The 17074-nt window shown below is 38.9% G+C and overlaps 1 protein-coding gene across 7 annotated transcripts in view; it reads left to right on the top strand.

Annotated features, from left to right (window-relative positions):
• Positions 1 to 5238: 5238 nt before the first annotated feature.
• The window catches only part of IMMP2L (inner mitochondrial membrane peptidase subunit 2), a 466489-nt gene continuing 454653 nt past the window's right edge, over positions 5239 to 17074 (top strand). Inside the window, exons 1-2 of one of the 7 annotated variants that reach the window (XM_075059110.1) lie at positions 5239 to 5441; positions 15925 to 16062. In XM_075059110.1, coding sequence (XP_074915211.1) covers positions 15928 to 16062 — 135 coding nt within the window. In that variant the 5' untranslated portion in view covers positions 5239 to 5441; positions 15925 to 15927. Of the gene's footprint in view, positions 5442 to 5619; positions 5742 to 5939; positions 6100 to 15924; positions 16063 to 17074 lie in introns of those variants that run through there. The other 6 variants (XM_075059109.1, XM_075059112.1, XM_075059113.1 and 3 more) reach the window with 6 other exon arrangements.

Genomic DNA, 17074 nt, shown 5'->3' with positions numbered 1-17074 from the left:
AGAAAGTTCCTAAAGCGTCTTGGTCTTCAAAACCAGTGTATTGTTAAACAACAACCTGCGAGCAGTCAGATGTACTGCTATGCTTCAGATAAAAGGGGGCATTTCCTTAACGTGGTTATTTGAGTTAGTGACAGGAGTGCTGTTTGTGTTCGTGTTTTAGCACTTACTCTGTTTTTGATTAAGGCTTCCCTGGATGCTAATTTTTAATGGAATTTGAGGAATTGCAAATGGCTTCACAAATCACTTCTTAATCTGATGAAACAAGCAAGGAATAATACAATGGGTTAAAAAGCCTCAATAACCTGCTCTCATCAGAGTATTATGGGAAACATGTAAATAAAGAAAACAAATCAGTGCCCCGTTCACACTTCATCAGCTGCCTAACAACTTGCAACCAGTTAATTACACACCTTTAAAATGCATGTACAGGAGAAATGATTCAGAAATAAGCTTTTATAATGAGAAAGGACAGCACAGAAATACTGACTCCACTCACGTAAATTTAACCCTTTAAATTTGACAGTGCTGAAAGAATGTACTGTACGTAATAGCAAAGTAACTGTTGGCTGCTTTATGCTAAGCATTTAATAACCGCTAATCTACAATGATCGCTTTACACCTGTTTATTGCTACTAACCTTTGTAACCTTTACTCCTCCCTTAAAAGGAAGGTAAGGGTTTACACATTACAGATAAGAATGGAATGCTACTGTCAATGTTGCTGTTGATTAAATATATTGAAGACTATCAAGGGATAAGTAATATTAGGCTGAGTTACTTTCACATTTCTGAATATTTAGGACCCATGTAGCCTGGTAGCTCAGTACATACAGTATTGCTATGGCTAGCAGCAGAACATGAGCTTCATACTGACTTTGCAAATCCTGACTCAGGACTCGTCAGGCTTTGTTAAGTTTGCTTTAGCATGCCTGCAACTCTCTTTTACCTTGTTTACCTGTAACAACAATTTTCTAATGATCAGGTGGTAATTGTCTAATATGCCAGTTTCCTCTCTCTGGTGACCAGCAATAGGACACAAGGAAATGGAATGAAGCTGCATCAGGGATAGTTCAGATTGGACATTAGGAAAAGGTTCTTCACTGAGAGGGTGGTCAGTCACTGGAACAGGTTCCCCAGGGAAGTGGTCACGGCACCAAGCCTGTCAGAGTTCAAGGAGCATCTGGATGACACTCTTAGTCATGTAGTTTAATTTTAGGTAGTCCTGTGAGGAGCAGGGAGTTGGACTCCATGATCCTTACAGGTCTGTTTCAACTCAAGATACTCTATGATTCTATATTCTACTTTAGTGTAATTTTATACAATTGTGTGCTACAACCATAACATGTGGTAATAAGTGGTAATAAGCAGTTACCTGTTAGAATGAAATGTTTATGTCCTTACCATAATAATGCAGTGCAGGGGATTACAGTCATGGAATGACAGCAGTGGAGGGAGGTGCAAGATGACACTGGAAACTTCAGGGCTGTAAACAAGTCACTGGTGCTCAGTTAAAAATATGTAGACCTGGGAGTTGGGGAAAGCCAGTTCTAGGAGTAACAAAGAGAACAAACAACTCCCACCATGCTGAACCAAACCACCTTAGCACCTGTGGAGGCAACAAAAGAATGAGCATAACACCAGAGACAGAGGTAGATGTTATGAAGTTTTCATAAGATTTTTAACTGTATTATTATAGAGATTTTTCCCCCCCTGTAATAGAACTGTTTTCTTTCTCTGTAATTACTAGATCTGGACTGATAATTCTTTCATTAGCCTGTCAAGATGTTACCTACACTAACAATAGACTCTTGACTTTGCAGATCATGGCTGCTTCCTTTTTTCCTATGACAAGAATTTGAGGGTAGCAACTGTTCCTTGAGGAAAGCCCACACAATTAAGTTGACTGTTGTAAGTTATTTATGTATTTTCTGCCCTTCAAAGATTATGCCAGTTTCACTGACCAATGGTAGGATTTCAGGAATAGTTTTCTTGTGTTTCAATTCTTCTCTTTTTCCCTGATGGAGAGGTTACTACTCCAGGTTACTTTGTTTTATGCTCTGCTGCCTGCCCGACTGACTGGAAGCAACATCTACTTTATTCTGACCAGGTTGTGTTTCACTATGTACAAGGCGTAACATAAACAATATGTGATGGTCAATAGAGTATCAACACCAAGGAACAGAAATGTTTGTTCAAAGATCTTTATATGGTAACTTCCATACAGTGTCATAATCAACCCAACCAGGTTTTTTCTTTCTCTGTGTAAGTGAAGAGCACTGAACCACAGGTACGTGCACAGGTACTAACATCAGTCAGGGAGTTTTGGTCAGTACTCCTATCAGTATTTGTTACCAGCCTTCAGCTGGGTCCCTGGGAACTCTGGCCCAGGCAGGATGGGATGCTTCTCCTCCCACGGCGAGCATCCCGTACGTGTCTACACCTGAGTGAGTCATCAGGATGCACACAATAGCAACCGAGGAGAAACAGGCTCTTCTAAAATGTGATTTATCTGATTTCTTTGTAACATCCACCTGTGAATGAGATTAATCCTGTCCTAGAAGGGCCCTACGTCACCTCCTTGACATAGGAAATTGAGACAAATAGTTCATGTATAGCTAGCTACATTATATATATGTGGGTAGATAACTCCCACTGAATATAAACTTCCATTTGGGAAAAAACCACAAAAATGAGTGTCTAATCCTTTATCACAAGCCATTATCGGAGTCCAGAAGCTAGCAGGGGTTAGGTGCCTAGTCATGTAATAAAATGGAGCTGTGTAATAATATAACACTGAAGATGCCACTATCACTTTTTTTTCCCATTACAATAGCAGGTTTAAGATTTATTGCCCTCCGTTGTGCCAAACCATTCATTGCTGCCCTTGGGCCACAGGCCCTTCAAGCCACAGCTGGATGGTATGAAGAGTTCATCTGCAATATCCATTTAAGCAATCGGGTTTCTTGATCTTGTGCCTTCAGTGCTTGTGCCCTTTTTTCATGGCACCTTTTCTGTGCTCCCAGGCTGTCGGATCCAGACCAATATTCTCCTCCAAAACGCACCTCTTCAGAGCAGTACACTCAATACCACTCAAACATTCATCCTTTACTATATGGAAGAAGATAAACAGGCCTTAAATACACTACGGATAGTTATATTCGCAAATGTATGGTACTTGATTTTAACTCAAAGCAGGTCTTAGGTATCTCCTGTAGACCTTCCACGCTCTTAAAATGCAAAATGAAATTAAGCTAGGGGAAACTGAATTAAATGCATTTTCAGCATAAAGCTTGCCGCAGTCTGCTGAGAGTCTTTTTAATGGATACTGTGGTACAAAAGTTTTATGGATTGCCGAGAATGCTTTAATGGTACTCTCAACTGAAAAGCAGTTGAAGAGGGGGGTGAAAAGGACATGCTTTTTCTTTATTTCAGCCACTGATGCATCAAAGCATGGAAGCAGCGAAACATTTTCACTAGCTATTTGTTAGAGTTGAAAGCAAAATAAACTGTTCTCTACTCCTAGGTAGCAATGCAGCTGCAGTACGAATACTTATTAAAAAAACCCCAATAAAATGGTGCGAACATTGGTAATGCATCATCTGCAGCTGGTAACTTTAATATCAGCTTTGATAAATATCACTTTATCTACAAATAAATGAAGAATAAAAATGGGTATTTCCTGCTAGTTGCTTAGCACGTGCATTATTTCAAAATGAAGAAAACTGCTGATAAGCCATCACTTGATCTTGAGAGGTTTACAGCAAAAGTCTTTAATCAGAGAAGAGTTTCAGTGGGAAATATTTCATATCGTCAGCTTCGAATGCATGGAAACATTGAGGCATGTTCCCATAAGATGCTTCTCTAATGTTAAGAATTGAAAGTATATTGTGTTTTGTAGCAGTATTTTTTAACATTTTATGAAGACTTCCCAAAGTTTTTACATTATGAGTGATGGAAATGAAGATGGTGGATACCAGCGGCTGAATACTGTATTTATTTTACGCAATGCACTGAAAATCTTATTGTAGAATCTTACAGTAAGCACACAATTCAAATGGGTTAAAGAAATAATGCATTAAATACAGGGTAATCAACACCAAAGTTAGTGAGAATTATTTGATTGTAAAGGTAATGCTTATTTAAAAATGTGTCAAGGGAAAACAAGAAATAGGGTAACAATCACTGGTTTACACTAGGTAACAAATATGTTGGCATCACATTGTTATTTCAGCAAAGTCACACTAAAGCTAATTCTATTTTTTCAGAAAATGTTGTTTTAAGCACTAAAAGCTGTAAGCATTGCTGAAAGGTTCAAATTTGACAAGAGGCTGGGCGTGTTGTGTTTGGAATAGTGTTTAACAAGAAAAATTCTATATAGATTACGCATACATAATTCAAGAGCCTTGTACTAAAAAATGGTCTTAGAGTGTGTCTTCCAATTCAGTTTGTTAATAAGTACTCTAAGGTATTGTCTTCTAAGATAGTTGAGTCCTATCTCAAAAACTGCAGAAAGAGTATTTTACTTCTGTAAAAAGACACGGTCAGACTACAGACAACTATGTGTTCATAGTTTCATAACTGAGCTTCAAAGTCAAGATAGTTTCAATTATAAACAATTTTTTATTTGAGCTTAAAAATAACATTTCAATAATAAATTACAAATAACTGAGTGCAGAGAGTCAGGCAGAGGTGTCATCTTACATTGTGTCTGACAGCGGCCTGACTAGTACAAGTATCTCCCAGGATCTAGTTAGAGAGCCCTCCCAGGGCCCGAGGTAGTTTCTATGTGCATAATAACCCCTAATGGATTTCTCTTCCGTGAACCTGCCCATCCAGTCTTGAAGGTACATGAACTATCTGGAAAAACCTCCTGCTTCAGACTACACTGGCACCGGCACTTGTTATGGCAGCTGATAGAACAACCAACCACTCTCGACTGTGAAATCACAAACCCTAGCATATGCACTTGCACTAGACTGGAAAAAAAAATCAACCTCCGTTTGTGAACGCAGGACTGGAAGTACAATGCAGCCAGTTCTGATGCACAGCAGAGGCAGCTGCCATCAGTCCAGATGAAATCTGGTACGGACTAGGAAACTCATCGGCTAAGCAAAAATCCTGCCTTTTTCTGTGTGGATTACAACGTGTGCAGCTTACAGAACTGGTTTGTACTGAAACACTGTGTAAGAACTCCCAGCGTTACACATGAACGCTGAAGGCAGTTGATTTCTGTCCCTTTGCCAAAACACATCCAGAACGGTAGGGACCTTGTGCGTTTGGATCTCCGTCCTCGCCGAAGGGAACCACGGCTGCTGCCATCCAACGGCCTCAGGTTTTCGGGGACTCCTGCGCCAGCTGTAAACGCAGACGGTTAACCCAGATCAGACCGAGCACGCTGCCGTTTGTCAGCCAGGGCCCAGCCCGCCGCAGGGCTGACAGAAGGTAAACTCAACCGCTCGGGCCGTACCCCCCCCCCCACCCCCGCACGCCGCAGCCCTCAGCCGCCCGGCACCCCCTCACACCGCGCCGCCAGCTCTGCCGCGGGCTCACAGCCCCAAGCCGCCGTTCCCGTGGCGGAGGAGGCCGGGGCGGGGGGGGAAACCCGGCGGGCCCCGCGGCCTCCTCACACCGCCGCCCGCGGCCTCCTCCCGCCGCCTCCCGCCCAACGCAGCCGTTAGGCCCACGTGACCGCCAGCGGCGGACGCGCTTACCGGCCCTCCCCGCCCTGAAGGGAGGACAGGGGTAAGCGGGCCGGGGCGGGCGGGAGGCGGCGGAGACGGGGCCGGGGCGGGGCGGCGGCCCCCTCCTCCTCCTCCTCCTCCTCCTCCTCAGAGGGGCCGCCCGGTGGAGGACGATCCTGGCGCAGCAGCGGCGGCGGGCGGCCGCGTGTCCCCTCAGCCGCTGAGGGGGGGCCCTGCCGTGCCCTCCGCCGTCCTTGGAGCCCGCCCTGCCTTCGCTGCCAGCGGCTGCTGAGGGGGGGGGGGGGTGTCGGGTGAAAGAGGAGCGGGAGAGGCGGCGGTGTGGAGCACCGCTCCCGCTCGCAGTGCGTTGGCTTTTTAGTGATGACTGACGGGAGGAACTGCTTGGCCGCGCCAGGAAGGTAAAGCGAAGCAGTTAGGGACGGCCTCCGCTTGTGGAGGAGGGAGCGGAGTGCTTGGGAATGGCTTCGTGGTCGTGCTCCCCCCCCCCCGTTCACTCGCATTTTGACTGCTCGTGGGCCTGGACTGGGTGCAGTTCTCGTTTAACACGGCTTTACTTAGTTTCTGTCGGATCTTGTATTTGTCCCGTGAGGCGCTTCTCTGGTATCCTGATGGAGTGGCTCTCCTGTTACCCTACATCTTGGACATCTGAGAAAGAAATTACTGTCTTGGTTTATAATGACATAACTTACCTCAAAGCGGCCGCTTTTCCATGTCTGGTACTTACCCTTCAGTCTGTTCCTAGTTTCATGCTTCTCTGTATAAAGGCCACAACGCTTGAAGCTGAAGAGGTTCAGCCAGTTCCTAGACACGTCTCGGTGGTGTTCTTACCTTTTTTAAAGAAAACTAATCTTTTTGGAAGTCAGTGAAGAGCTTAGATAGAAAATCTGCAGCTGAACACCAAGTAGACTTTAACCTCGTAGTATCTTTTAATTAGCCAGTATTCCATTGTGATTGATTTTTTTGTATCGTTGCTGTTGCATTGAACTGGAATTAATTGAGTACACTGAGTGTCAAAGAAGGAGACAGGTGATCTAGGAAAGCTGCTTTACGTCTCTCTAGATAACTTTCTTGTACCAGCACATTTTTTTTGCTTTTTCTCTCCAAAAAGCGTACATCACACGTACTTGTTCACTGTTCAGTTAGGAGGAAAATACACATTTTTTTGTCAACACAATATGCTTGGAAGACAAAACCTGTCAGGGATTTTCAGGTTAAATGAAATAATTTCTCTAGAAGACTTTAGAACTAGGTTTGGGTTTTCCAATATGCAACTTCGTACCTGAATCCGCAAGGATTTTGTAAAAAATGTAACGTTTTTAACTACCGTGATTGGCAGATTTCTGAGAGTCTTTCATTTCTCTTAAAATTACAGATTCTTCTGTGTAAGTTGTGTTCTGTTGCCAAAATAGATTTACTCCTGGAATTGACGGGAAATAGCTATACACGTGGTATAATAGTGGGTGGTATCCAGATCCACGAGAATAATATTTCGGTCATGCTGAACAATAATTTTAAGATTCAAATGGTTTCACCAAGTTGGAATTTTGTGTTGAGATCTTTAAGTTGACCAGTGTGCCACAGATTCCAGCTGTTTATGGAACACCTGGATCCTTATGCTTATGGCTTAGTTGTTTTTTATTTCTCCAAACCTGAGAAATTTATATGGCAGCTGAAGTTGTCACAAGTCCCAGACTCAAAATCAATATGGTGGTGAATGTTATTACAAAGTACACTAGGTATGCTCTTAGAAAGTCCTACAGTGACCTCTAATGTTCAAGGATAAAACCCGAGTTTTTGAAATAAAGGAAGTTATTTTTCGAAGGCACAATTTTGCATATTGGTTTCTACATTTAGTTTATTAATATGCCACAAACAGTAGATAATAAGTAGTTGGTTCATCAGGCCTTACTGCTAGGTTTCATGGGAGTGTTTTGTTGGGGAGTCAGTTCTGATTCCCCCCCTGTTTTGAGCAAGTATTGCACAAAGCCTTTGCGGTAGTTGTGGGAGAACTAGATGTTTTTGTAAAGTACACTGAAAATGGAACATACGTTTCAGATATTAAATACATTCTCTCTTTCTTTTGGAATTATTTATTCATGCCATAAGAAGTATTATTGTCAGTTATTATTCTGTCCTTATATACTCAGTGCACACTTGCATACTTGAAAGATTTACAGCCGAGAAGCTTGTTTCTTGTACGTACTCATTCGATTTTCCATTAGGCCAGAAGAAAATTCCCTGTTCTGTACTAAGCTTACTTGTTCTTAATTCAAATGCAAAAACTTCTAGAAGAGTTTGTTTCTGACAATGTTCATGTTTTGAGTCGAATGATGTTATTCTTAGGCCGCTTATTGAGTGTTATATGAATACCTAACATTATATATTTTGCTGAAAACCCAATATTCCCCCTTTTTTGTTGTTGTTTTTGCATAAGCTTGATTCTTCTGGATAACCACAACTAACATCACAGTTTTGTGGTACTTGAAAGACTCTGGAGAGTTGACTAGATAAATGTGCAAATGTATTAAAAATCAAGGGTTATGCTATTGTTTACTGTAGATGTAATTTACAAATTTAGTGAGTTTGGAAGCAACACCTCAGTTATGCAGTCTACTTGAGACCAAAACATCACAGCAGCTGGTATTTGTTTGTAAAGGGCACTTCAAATCCATTTATGAAATTAACTTACTTTGCATGCATTGAATCTTTAAGCTGAAAGGCAACACACAACTTTCAGTTGCAAGAAGCTAAGTATGTGTTATGTTGTTTGCTTAAGTGTGTTCCAAAATTGATGTAATTTAGTACTTTCCTTTATGTACAATGTATGTCAATGATTATTAGTTTCTTTGAAAATACAGAAACATGAGTAAAAACAATTATTGTATCTCTTATGTTAGAACAACTCGTACTCTGCCAGTCACCTGTGTGATAGTACTTGAAGACTTTGCGTTACATCTTAAGTTTAAATGCTCTGAAAATACCTAATTTATAACAATTACGGATCTCTTTTTGTATTGCAATACCCGTAGAAAAGTGATTGTAATGCTGTTCCTTTTCTTGATTGCTTACGTGTGTAAAGTGGAGTCCTGAATAACTTGTCAGAACTGAGGGGTGGCCGATTACTCTCCATTCTGAACTAGTTGTTACTTTAATTGCTGAGAGTAACTTTCATCTACAGTTGCATTTTCTTCCACTTTTGCTTTACATTTGAAGAGTGAAATGTTTTGTTTGGAAATACAAGATTGTCCATGAGGGTAAAATTCACGTCCCTGAGACACGACATTAATTTGTAAGAATAAGCAATATGAATTTCTTTCCAGTTGCAGCCAACACGTGCACTGAGCCTTTGGACAAGAGATAGATCCCACCGATGGGATGTGGTAATATTAGATTAAAAGAAGAATCAGCTCCACATTAAACTGATTTTTTTTCCCAGTAATAATTCTGTGACAGATTAGGTTGCTGATTGTTGTGGTTGAAGCTTTTTTGTTTTGATGTGGTTTGTAAGCTGAAAGTTCATTGTGTTGATCTATTGTTGTCTGCTTCTGGGAACTTCTATGTATGTTACAGCTCTGAGAAGATTACAAAACTGGATTTTTATTGTTGCTTTTCTGTATTGTATACTGGAAAAAATTCTGCATATTTCATAGTGATGGGAGCTATTACATGCAAATCGTAATTGGTTTAATTCAAACTAAGGCATAAGAAAACGGTATGTAATGGAGTTGAGGCTAACAAAATCTACTGCTTTGTATTTGGAACAAGCAAAGCATCTAGGTATCGGGACAAAATGACTAACCTAGGAGAAACAGAACAGCAGAGCATTACAGAGCATACATGTGTAGTTACTGAAACTGCTGATTAGGTTAGGGTTTGCTGCTTCAGTAATAAAACAGTCATTTCCATGATCTGTGACATTTCCAAACTCGCAATAGAGTGGTGTTCTTTAATGACTGTGAGCCAGGGCGATGCAGGGAGATTAATACGATGGAGGAATACTGTGAGGAAAACCTGTGTGTAGAGTATAAATGCATTAATGGAATAGAAATGTCACCACTGTGGTGGAATAATACCAGGATGGAGCTGTCTGTATTGAAGGCTAAATGAGAGCTCATTCTGGAACTAGACAATATTTTAAAATGAAAACTTAAATGGACTGATCTATTTTGATTATTTTTAACTGAAAACTTACATGGACTAACCTGTTTTGATTCTTCTGTGGCATTCATCACCATCATATCTGTGTGCATCAGCCTATACTTGGATAAATATATATGAATTAAATTAGCCTACTGAAAAGTCTGCATGCTTGTACCCTTACAAAAATCACTGTAATGTAAAAGTTTTTGAAATGTACAACTAAAGTGGGAAATGGGGGTCAGGCTGCATGACAGTAGTTCCCTCTGACCTGGTATCATGAAAGATTGTAGAAAAGGCACATGTTAAAAATCACAGAAATTCTGATACCGAGCAGCATGCTGTACCTCATGGTTGTTAGACCAGGTGTAACCCTGTCTTTGAGTTGTACCAGTCTTCCTTAAAACAAAAGCTATTATGCTCAATTTTATATTTCATAGGACGCAAGAGAATTGGGCTCATTCATGTGTTTTGCTATTTTCTGTTATGAAAGTCTTCCTTGTTTTCAAACCTTTCATGCCTGAATTTTAGCGTGATGCCAGTGATTTATAGAAAAATGCCTATTGTGATTGACAGAGAAGTTGGTTATTTCAATGGATTATGGTGCTGTATATAGTATAGTTACTAATGTCTGAACTAGGTCAAATAGGTCATTTCAAACTAACATAGCAGTCTTGGCTGGGTAGTTGTTTTGCATATAGGTTGTAATTCCCTCCTTCCTGTTCCCTCACATGCCTTCTTGTAGAAGCACATCAGGGGCCATTTTATTTCCTTTGTGGATGACTGCTAATGCCTTGTTTTTACAGCTATTTTTCCTATCATACTTCTGTGGGTAATTTTTAAGTACCTAGATTTGCAAATATATTGTAACCTGCGGCTTTCTGAATGTTACTTGATGAGTTTCTGCAGGCTGTTTGATAAACAGTGTCTTCTAATGTGCAGGCAAGTGTAAGAAAAAAAATAAACATTTTATACACTGAGAGCTATCTAAATAGCATCTCTGCTCCATATGTTGTAGTACCCACAAGAGGCTCATTATAATCCCTGGACCTTTTGTGCACCAGATACTTCAGTCCAGATAATGCTGTGCTCCATCTGCCTTAATCTCCGAGCTGCACAATATGAAATTCTTAATGCTTTGACCTGCTATATGCTAGCATTTTTGATCTTGGATTTTTCTTGTCCATGTTGCCATTTCAAACAAGTTTTCAAGGTTGCTGCTTTAAAGTTTCTCAGTTCTACTGAATTGTTCTGTGGTTTTTTTTCCTAAACCAAGTGTAATTTACAAATGCTGAAAAGTGTATGCATCTCTAATTTTTTTTTTCCATGTTTTATATGTTTGGTTTTGTTGCGCCATCTTTTAAGTGTTGTGATTTGTTGATCTTATTCAAGGTGTCACTGACTGGGCAGAGATCCAGAAATACGTGTTGCTGAAACTATTTTTTTCAGCAAAGAATCCGTCGCTTGCTTCACTGACGTGCATTTAAACCTGCTGTCAGCATAAACCAGACACCACACTGGATTTCAGAGTCTCACTCCGGAAACATGGTGCTCTTAAAATCTACAGATATTTTAGAAATCTTTTGAATATTACATACCAGAGTGCTCCATGAGGTATCATTAAATGTTGATAATTCACAGAGATCTTATTTTTAGAAAGCATTCAGACCAACTGTTACTTACTGATTTATTACTTGGATTAATTTACAATTTTAAAATAGTATATATGATTAACATCTTTTCTTGTTTATATATTGGGAAGTCATGTTCTGTCTTTCAAACTTGTTAGCTTATCTTCATGTACCTATGAAATAATTAGCTTCTTGCCCTTAACATTTTTGTTGGGTGTTACTGTCCAACACTTCCTCAGATTCTATATGGTTAGATTTAAAGCTGTTGAGAGTTGACTAGCCATTTTGGAGGATTTTCTTCTTTAAAGAATAATTAAAATGTTTATTTAAAGGAGCATTAGAAATAACTTTTTAACCTCACATCCTAAAAATAAAATAGATCAGAGACTTGGAAATCGTAATGACAACCTTGCTAAAATTTGTAATTCACTTTGAACGTTGGACATCAGCATTCTTATATATATAAATGACAGGAACATGTGACATTTATGCATTTTTTTTGAAAATATACATCAATTTGATATAGAAAAATAAGTTTCTGTTATAAATATACAATATTTAATATTTCTATAGTATAAATTTTAAGTGAATATAAACTATAAACTTTCCATACTATAAATTCAAAATTTCTCTATAATAGAGAGAAAAATATATTAAATTGGAATATTAGAAAGTTATGTCAACATTTCCTTCATTAGTTTTCACAGATTTTCTCAAATTGAATATGTTTTCCAAGAAAATAGTTAATTAGAGCACATTGATGTTATAAATTATAATCTCTAAGGAGAATATTATCTCCAGGAGTGATAGCTATCTAATGTTTTCTTTATTTTTAAACAAATACTCCAACCAGAAAATTCTTTGGTTTTAAAAAAAAAAATTGTAGGGTCTTTGTTGCGTCCACCCTTTACTACCCTAAATTTTTTCTTGCGACTGCAGTAAATGCATGTCATTACTGTTTGCCCTTCTTTTCTCCTGAGACCACCTAAGTATAAGAAAAGAAAAGACTGCACATTTTAATGGAACAGTATTTATCAGTTGAGGGTTATCCATTCACGTGTGCGGTTACTGGTAGAAGATAATGCTGCAGACTCTCTTTCTGCTGCCTATGTTCAAGCTCTTCCCCTGTGGCAGTGCAAGACAACTTGAAGCCCCTCTTGCTGAAAGAGTGATGGGTAACCTTCCGTTTCCTGGCAGTTGGATGATGAACTATTGTGTCAACAGTTGCATAGCAACTCTGCGTGTGCATGTACTTACCCAGTGGCAAATGCTTGTCTGTGCTTTTTGGAGGGGAAAGCTTATGAAACAGAGCTGGCAAAAATGTTCACGCTGTTCAGTGAGATACTGACATGTAGTAACTTCTTACCCCTGTGTTAAAAATGTTTTGTTTTATGGAAGGACTTCAGGTCAAAGATGGATTTGTTTTCAAGTTGTTCTTCTGAAACTGTTTAAAATGTGTGTGCATATGTTTACTATCTTTTGGGAAGAAGGGCTTCTACCGTAGACTGATCTACAGGCCTGCTCAGTTCGTGTCCTGGGGAAAAGCTGTGGGAGGTGGGCACCCAGGAAGCTTTCAGAATGCAGCGTCTGACTGGAAATGAAGGATTCATCTTGGTGTGGATGGAGGATAAAACCAGTGGTTTGATCAGTTGCCTAGTGGAGGGATGGTAGGGAGGGAGGAAAGAAAAAAAATATTTCAGGGCAAGTGGAGAAGTGCTTCAGCGCAACAGCTGCTGTTGGCTTTGGTGGCTTTGCACATGTATTGCTTGTGGGGGTGCTGTTGGTGTTTTTCCCCTCATCTTTATTCATTCAGCGCCTTGTAATACTGTAATACTGCCTGTGTCCAAAACCACCAAAGTAGGACCTGAACTCACAGCTTTGTCCACAGCTGCTTAATACTCCCAGCGTTGCCATGGCCAAATCATGTACTGAGAATGTAGCATTTTGTCTTAACTGTTTTAACCTGCCTGCTAGATTCTGTGTCACTATTAATTAGCTTGTAGTTCCAGGAGCATATGGTTGGTCTCCTGTGGATTGTCTGACCAATTACTTTTCTTCAGATACTAGATTTTTCTGTAGATACCAGCATGGGGCTTTTGCAAGAAGTTTATAACAAGATCTGGCAGTGGATTTAGTAGAAGGGATGGGATGAACATTCATGCTTCATATTAATTAAAAATAGGTTTGACTATGAGGAATTTAAAAAGCAAGTAAATTTGTCTAATTTCTTAAGAGTTTTTAAAAAAATTTCCTAAATCAGTCATATTGTGATACATCTGTCAGGCAGTCTTTCAGCTTGCGCTGTGACTGTAGACAACATGGTGGATATGTTTGTGGGCAAGGTCTCATAATTGTGTTTTGAAGCTGACATTGCTGTTAGAGTGGAGGAGGTCTGAGATAAGCCAGACCTCATAGCAGAGGCGCAGAATTCTAGCCAGAAAACTTGAGAGGCAAAGTTCAGAATCAATAGGTTGAGAGAAGGGTGTTAAGGTGTACAAAATGGTATAGTTTGTTAAATGGCAGATAAACCTGATTTTTAGAGGTTCTGTTTTTTATGTGGAATAATTTGAAAGGTAAATCTGTGCCAATTGAGGCAATAGCTTCTTTTGGTGGATTGATTCCAATAATGAGTTCTTAAATGATAAGCTGAAAGTAAAGCATTTTAACATTTGTCTTGAATTGATGAGGGTTTTGTTCTGTTTCACAACATATTTCAAATTCTTTGTGAAAGCTGTTGATGCAAATTGAAAATGTTTTCATGAAACGTGCAGAAAAAAGATACAGTTGAATTACAAGCATTGAGGACATTTAGACTTTTTACTAGTTAAACTTATGTTATGAGCAAGAGTTATAGATGATGGTGAAGTATTTCCACTTAAAAAAAAAAAAAGTAAAAGAGATTTAAAACCTTGTGAAGGTGAGTGTCAGAAGTAACAGTAAAGATGTTCCTGTCTTTTAGAAGACAGATCATGTCATTGCAAAGCTATTAATATCTATAAAGAATTTTAGTTAAGAATATGCTGATGGCTTACTTTGTAGAACTGGGTTTCCTCTCTTAAGTGTAATGCTTTATGGAATTAAGAGGCCTTATCTGTCACAGAAATACTGCTTTCAGTATTATTTAATTAGGGTGATTTGAATTTGTATTTTGCATATAAAGAGTTCATCACTTCCATATTTCTGAAAATGCAACGAAGAAAAAATGATTATATTGTGAAATTCTAAATATTCTGTTTTTAAGAGGATTGAATAAAACTGCATGCATGTATGTTTTCCATTATTTTGGTTGAAAAATAATTCTGTGTTCTGGAATATAAACATATCGAAAGACTCAAAAGTTCGGGGTATAGTCTGTTTTCTCCTTCTATTACTGTCTGTTGGAGTTAGGTTGTGATAGAGGGAGCAGGGACTCCACAAACTGATCTTTTGTGTGGTCTACCAGGGATTTAAACAAAAGTTTAAATTGGATTTGCCAATAGGTGAAGGGCAGCATTTCTTATAATGAAGCTGCAGTTACGTAAAATAGTCTTGTGCCTTTGCAGCAGTACCTGGATATTCAGCTTGCTTTTCAGCAGTATAACTAATATGATCAAACAACTTATGTTTCAGTGTACTTTGTAGGTATTTTTCAAGAATGTTCACTGGTTCAGGGCTAAATAAATAGATGGGAGATAGCATAATAAATGTTGAGTTGGAGTGGAATAGTCCCATGTGTCATTACTTAGCTGCCTACTCTGCCAATATGCTTTTAACGTTCTGATGTAGTAGTGAACAAGGAGTCACTGTGTGTCCCTATGATGTACGTGACAATTTGAATTGATTTTACATGTTTGCGGTTACCACAAGTGTGGAAATGATGCGTTTGTACATTTTTATGTGTGAAGATGTTTAATAAAGAAATGGTAATGTGTTGCAAATAGTCATCTTTTCCTTAAATAACACAGTCTGTCTTTGGGCGTCACAAATTAATGATTGCCAGTGTATGGAGAGAAAATTATTTACAGAATTTTGGTTGTAAGCTCTAACGGAATGGTCTATAATTGTTTATTTCAATTTAGTTGATAGTTTTTTATTTTTTAGAAATACATAATTAGATTTTCTCTGGTTATGAAAGCTTGCTTCTTGCTTAGCTGAACTGTTACCATTGAGTCATTTTTATCAAGTACTTCTGCTAGCACAGGATCACAAGAAATGGTCAAATTAGCTAAAGGGTAAATGTCAAGTATTGAGCTCTGTTCTGTAGAGTAGACTTTAAAATTCTGATAAAGATTTCTGTTCTTTTTCATTCTCATGTGCACATTCATTTTTTTTTTTCCACTGTGGATATTGGGAGACCCTAACAGATAATATAATTAATTTATTCTTAATTTCTCCTTATTGGATTGCTACAATGCTTTTGTTACTTAAAATTTGTTTTATAACAACTTTTTTTTCCATTTTCTTCATATTTTTCAGATTATGGCACAGGCTCGAGGTTTGGGGAAGAGATACATTAAAGCCTTTTTTAAAGGTTTCTTTGTTGCTGTTCCAGTAACCGTGACTTTCCTGGATAGAGTTGCCTGTGTAGCAAGAGTAGAAGGAGCATCAATGCAGGTATTGCTGGAAATACCTTTTGTCTGTCAGGAAATTAAAAAGTGACTGTCCATTGACAATAGCAAGATGGAAAAAAAAATCTTTTTTTCAGTTGTTATTAAATGACCACATTGTAGTATTTTTTGGTATCTTCCTAGTCATTTAAAGATTTGTTTTTTGAGCACTACGCTTTGTCTCTTGGGATTGAATTGATGACTCACAAAGAGGCTTTATTAATTTTTAGTAGCTGTATCATTGTAATTGTAAGGCAAACCAGTTCTTGCTATACTTGCTCTTACTAATGAACAAGTATGGCACCATTTCAGTGAAGAATACTGAAAATGGCGTGAACCTAATATTAATACGTATGCTTGTCAGGACATAAGTATCAGTTCACTGTTTTTACTTTGGTAATACTGAATGTTTATACAGTGTAAGCAGATAAATATAAATAGGCTGTGTAACATTTAGAAGGTAAATAAATACTCATGATTGTCACCAGCTACTTTGTTTCCTCTGTTACTGGGACTTGAAAAATAATGTTGTAATGTAGTTAGCCAATTTTTGTATTGTTACTTTGCATTTTAAATCATGTGCACTGTGTCTTGCTGTGCATCACCATGGATAACTATAACTTACTTTGTTCCAACGTTGCAACATTCCAACTAACAGAGACTAAGGATTCGATTCTCGGATGCTAAGCCCTCTTTTCTGGTTATCTGAGTAAGCTCAGAACCTTGAAGAGAGGTTTCACAACAATCGAGACCAGCTGCTGGAGTTTAAATTGTGCAGCATTCATGCAGACAAAACTTGGGCTAGGACCTGAGCTTGGCTGATGTGTTTAATGCTATAAAAAGTATGCGGTGGGGAGGAGGGAATGGCAAGGTGGCATTGTGCTTTTTGTGGCAGTCTGTAATCTGGTGTTTAATCTCTGTCAAGGAACCTCAGCTGGTCTAGAAGGCAGCTCTCACCTCAGGAGCAGGGACCAAAGTAAAATCATCATACTCCAGTAATTCTACAGTCCAAGACCAGA

This window comes from Buteo buteo, chromosome 28, assembly GCF_964188355.1.
Source record: "Buteo buteo chromosome 28, bButBut1.hap1.1, whole genome shotgun sequence".
In the NCBI taxonomy this organism is placed as follows: Eukaryota; Metazoa; Chordata; class Aves; order Accipitriformes; family Accipitridae; genus Buteo; species Buteo buteo.
The sequence above is the reverse complement of the archived record's forward strand: the minus strand, read 5'-3'. Positions and strand labels throughout refer to the sequence as shown.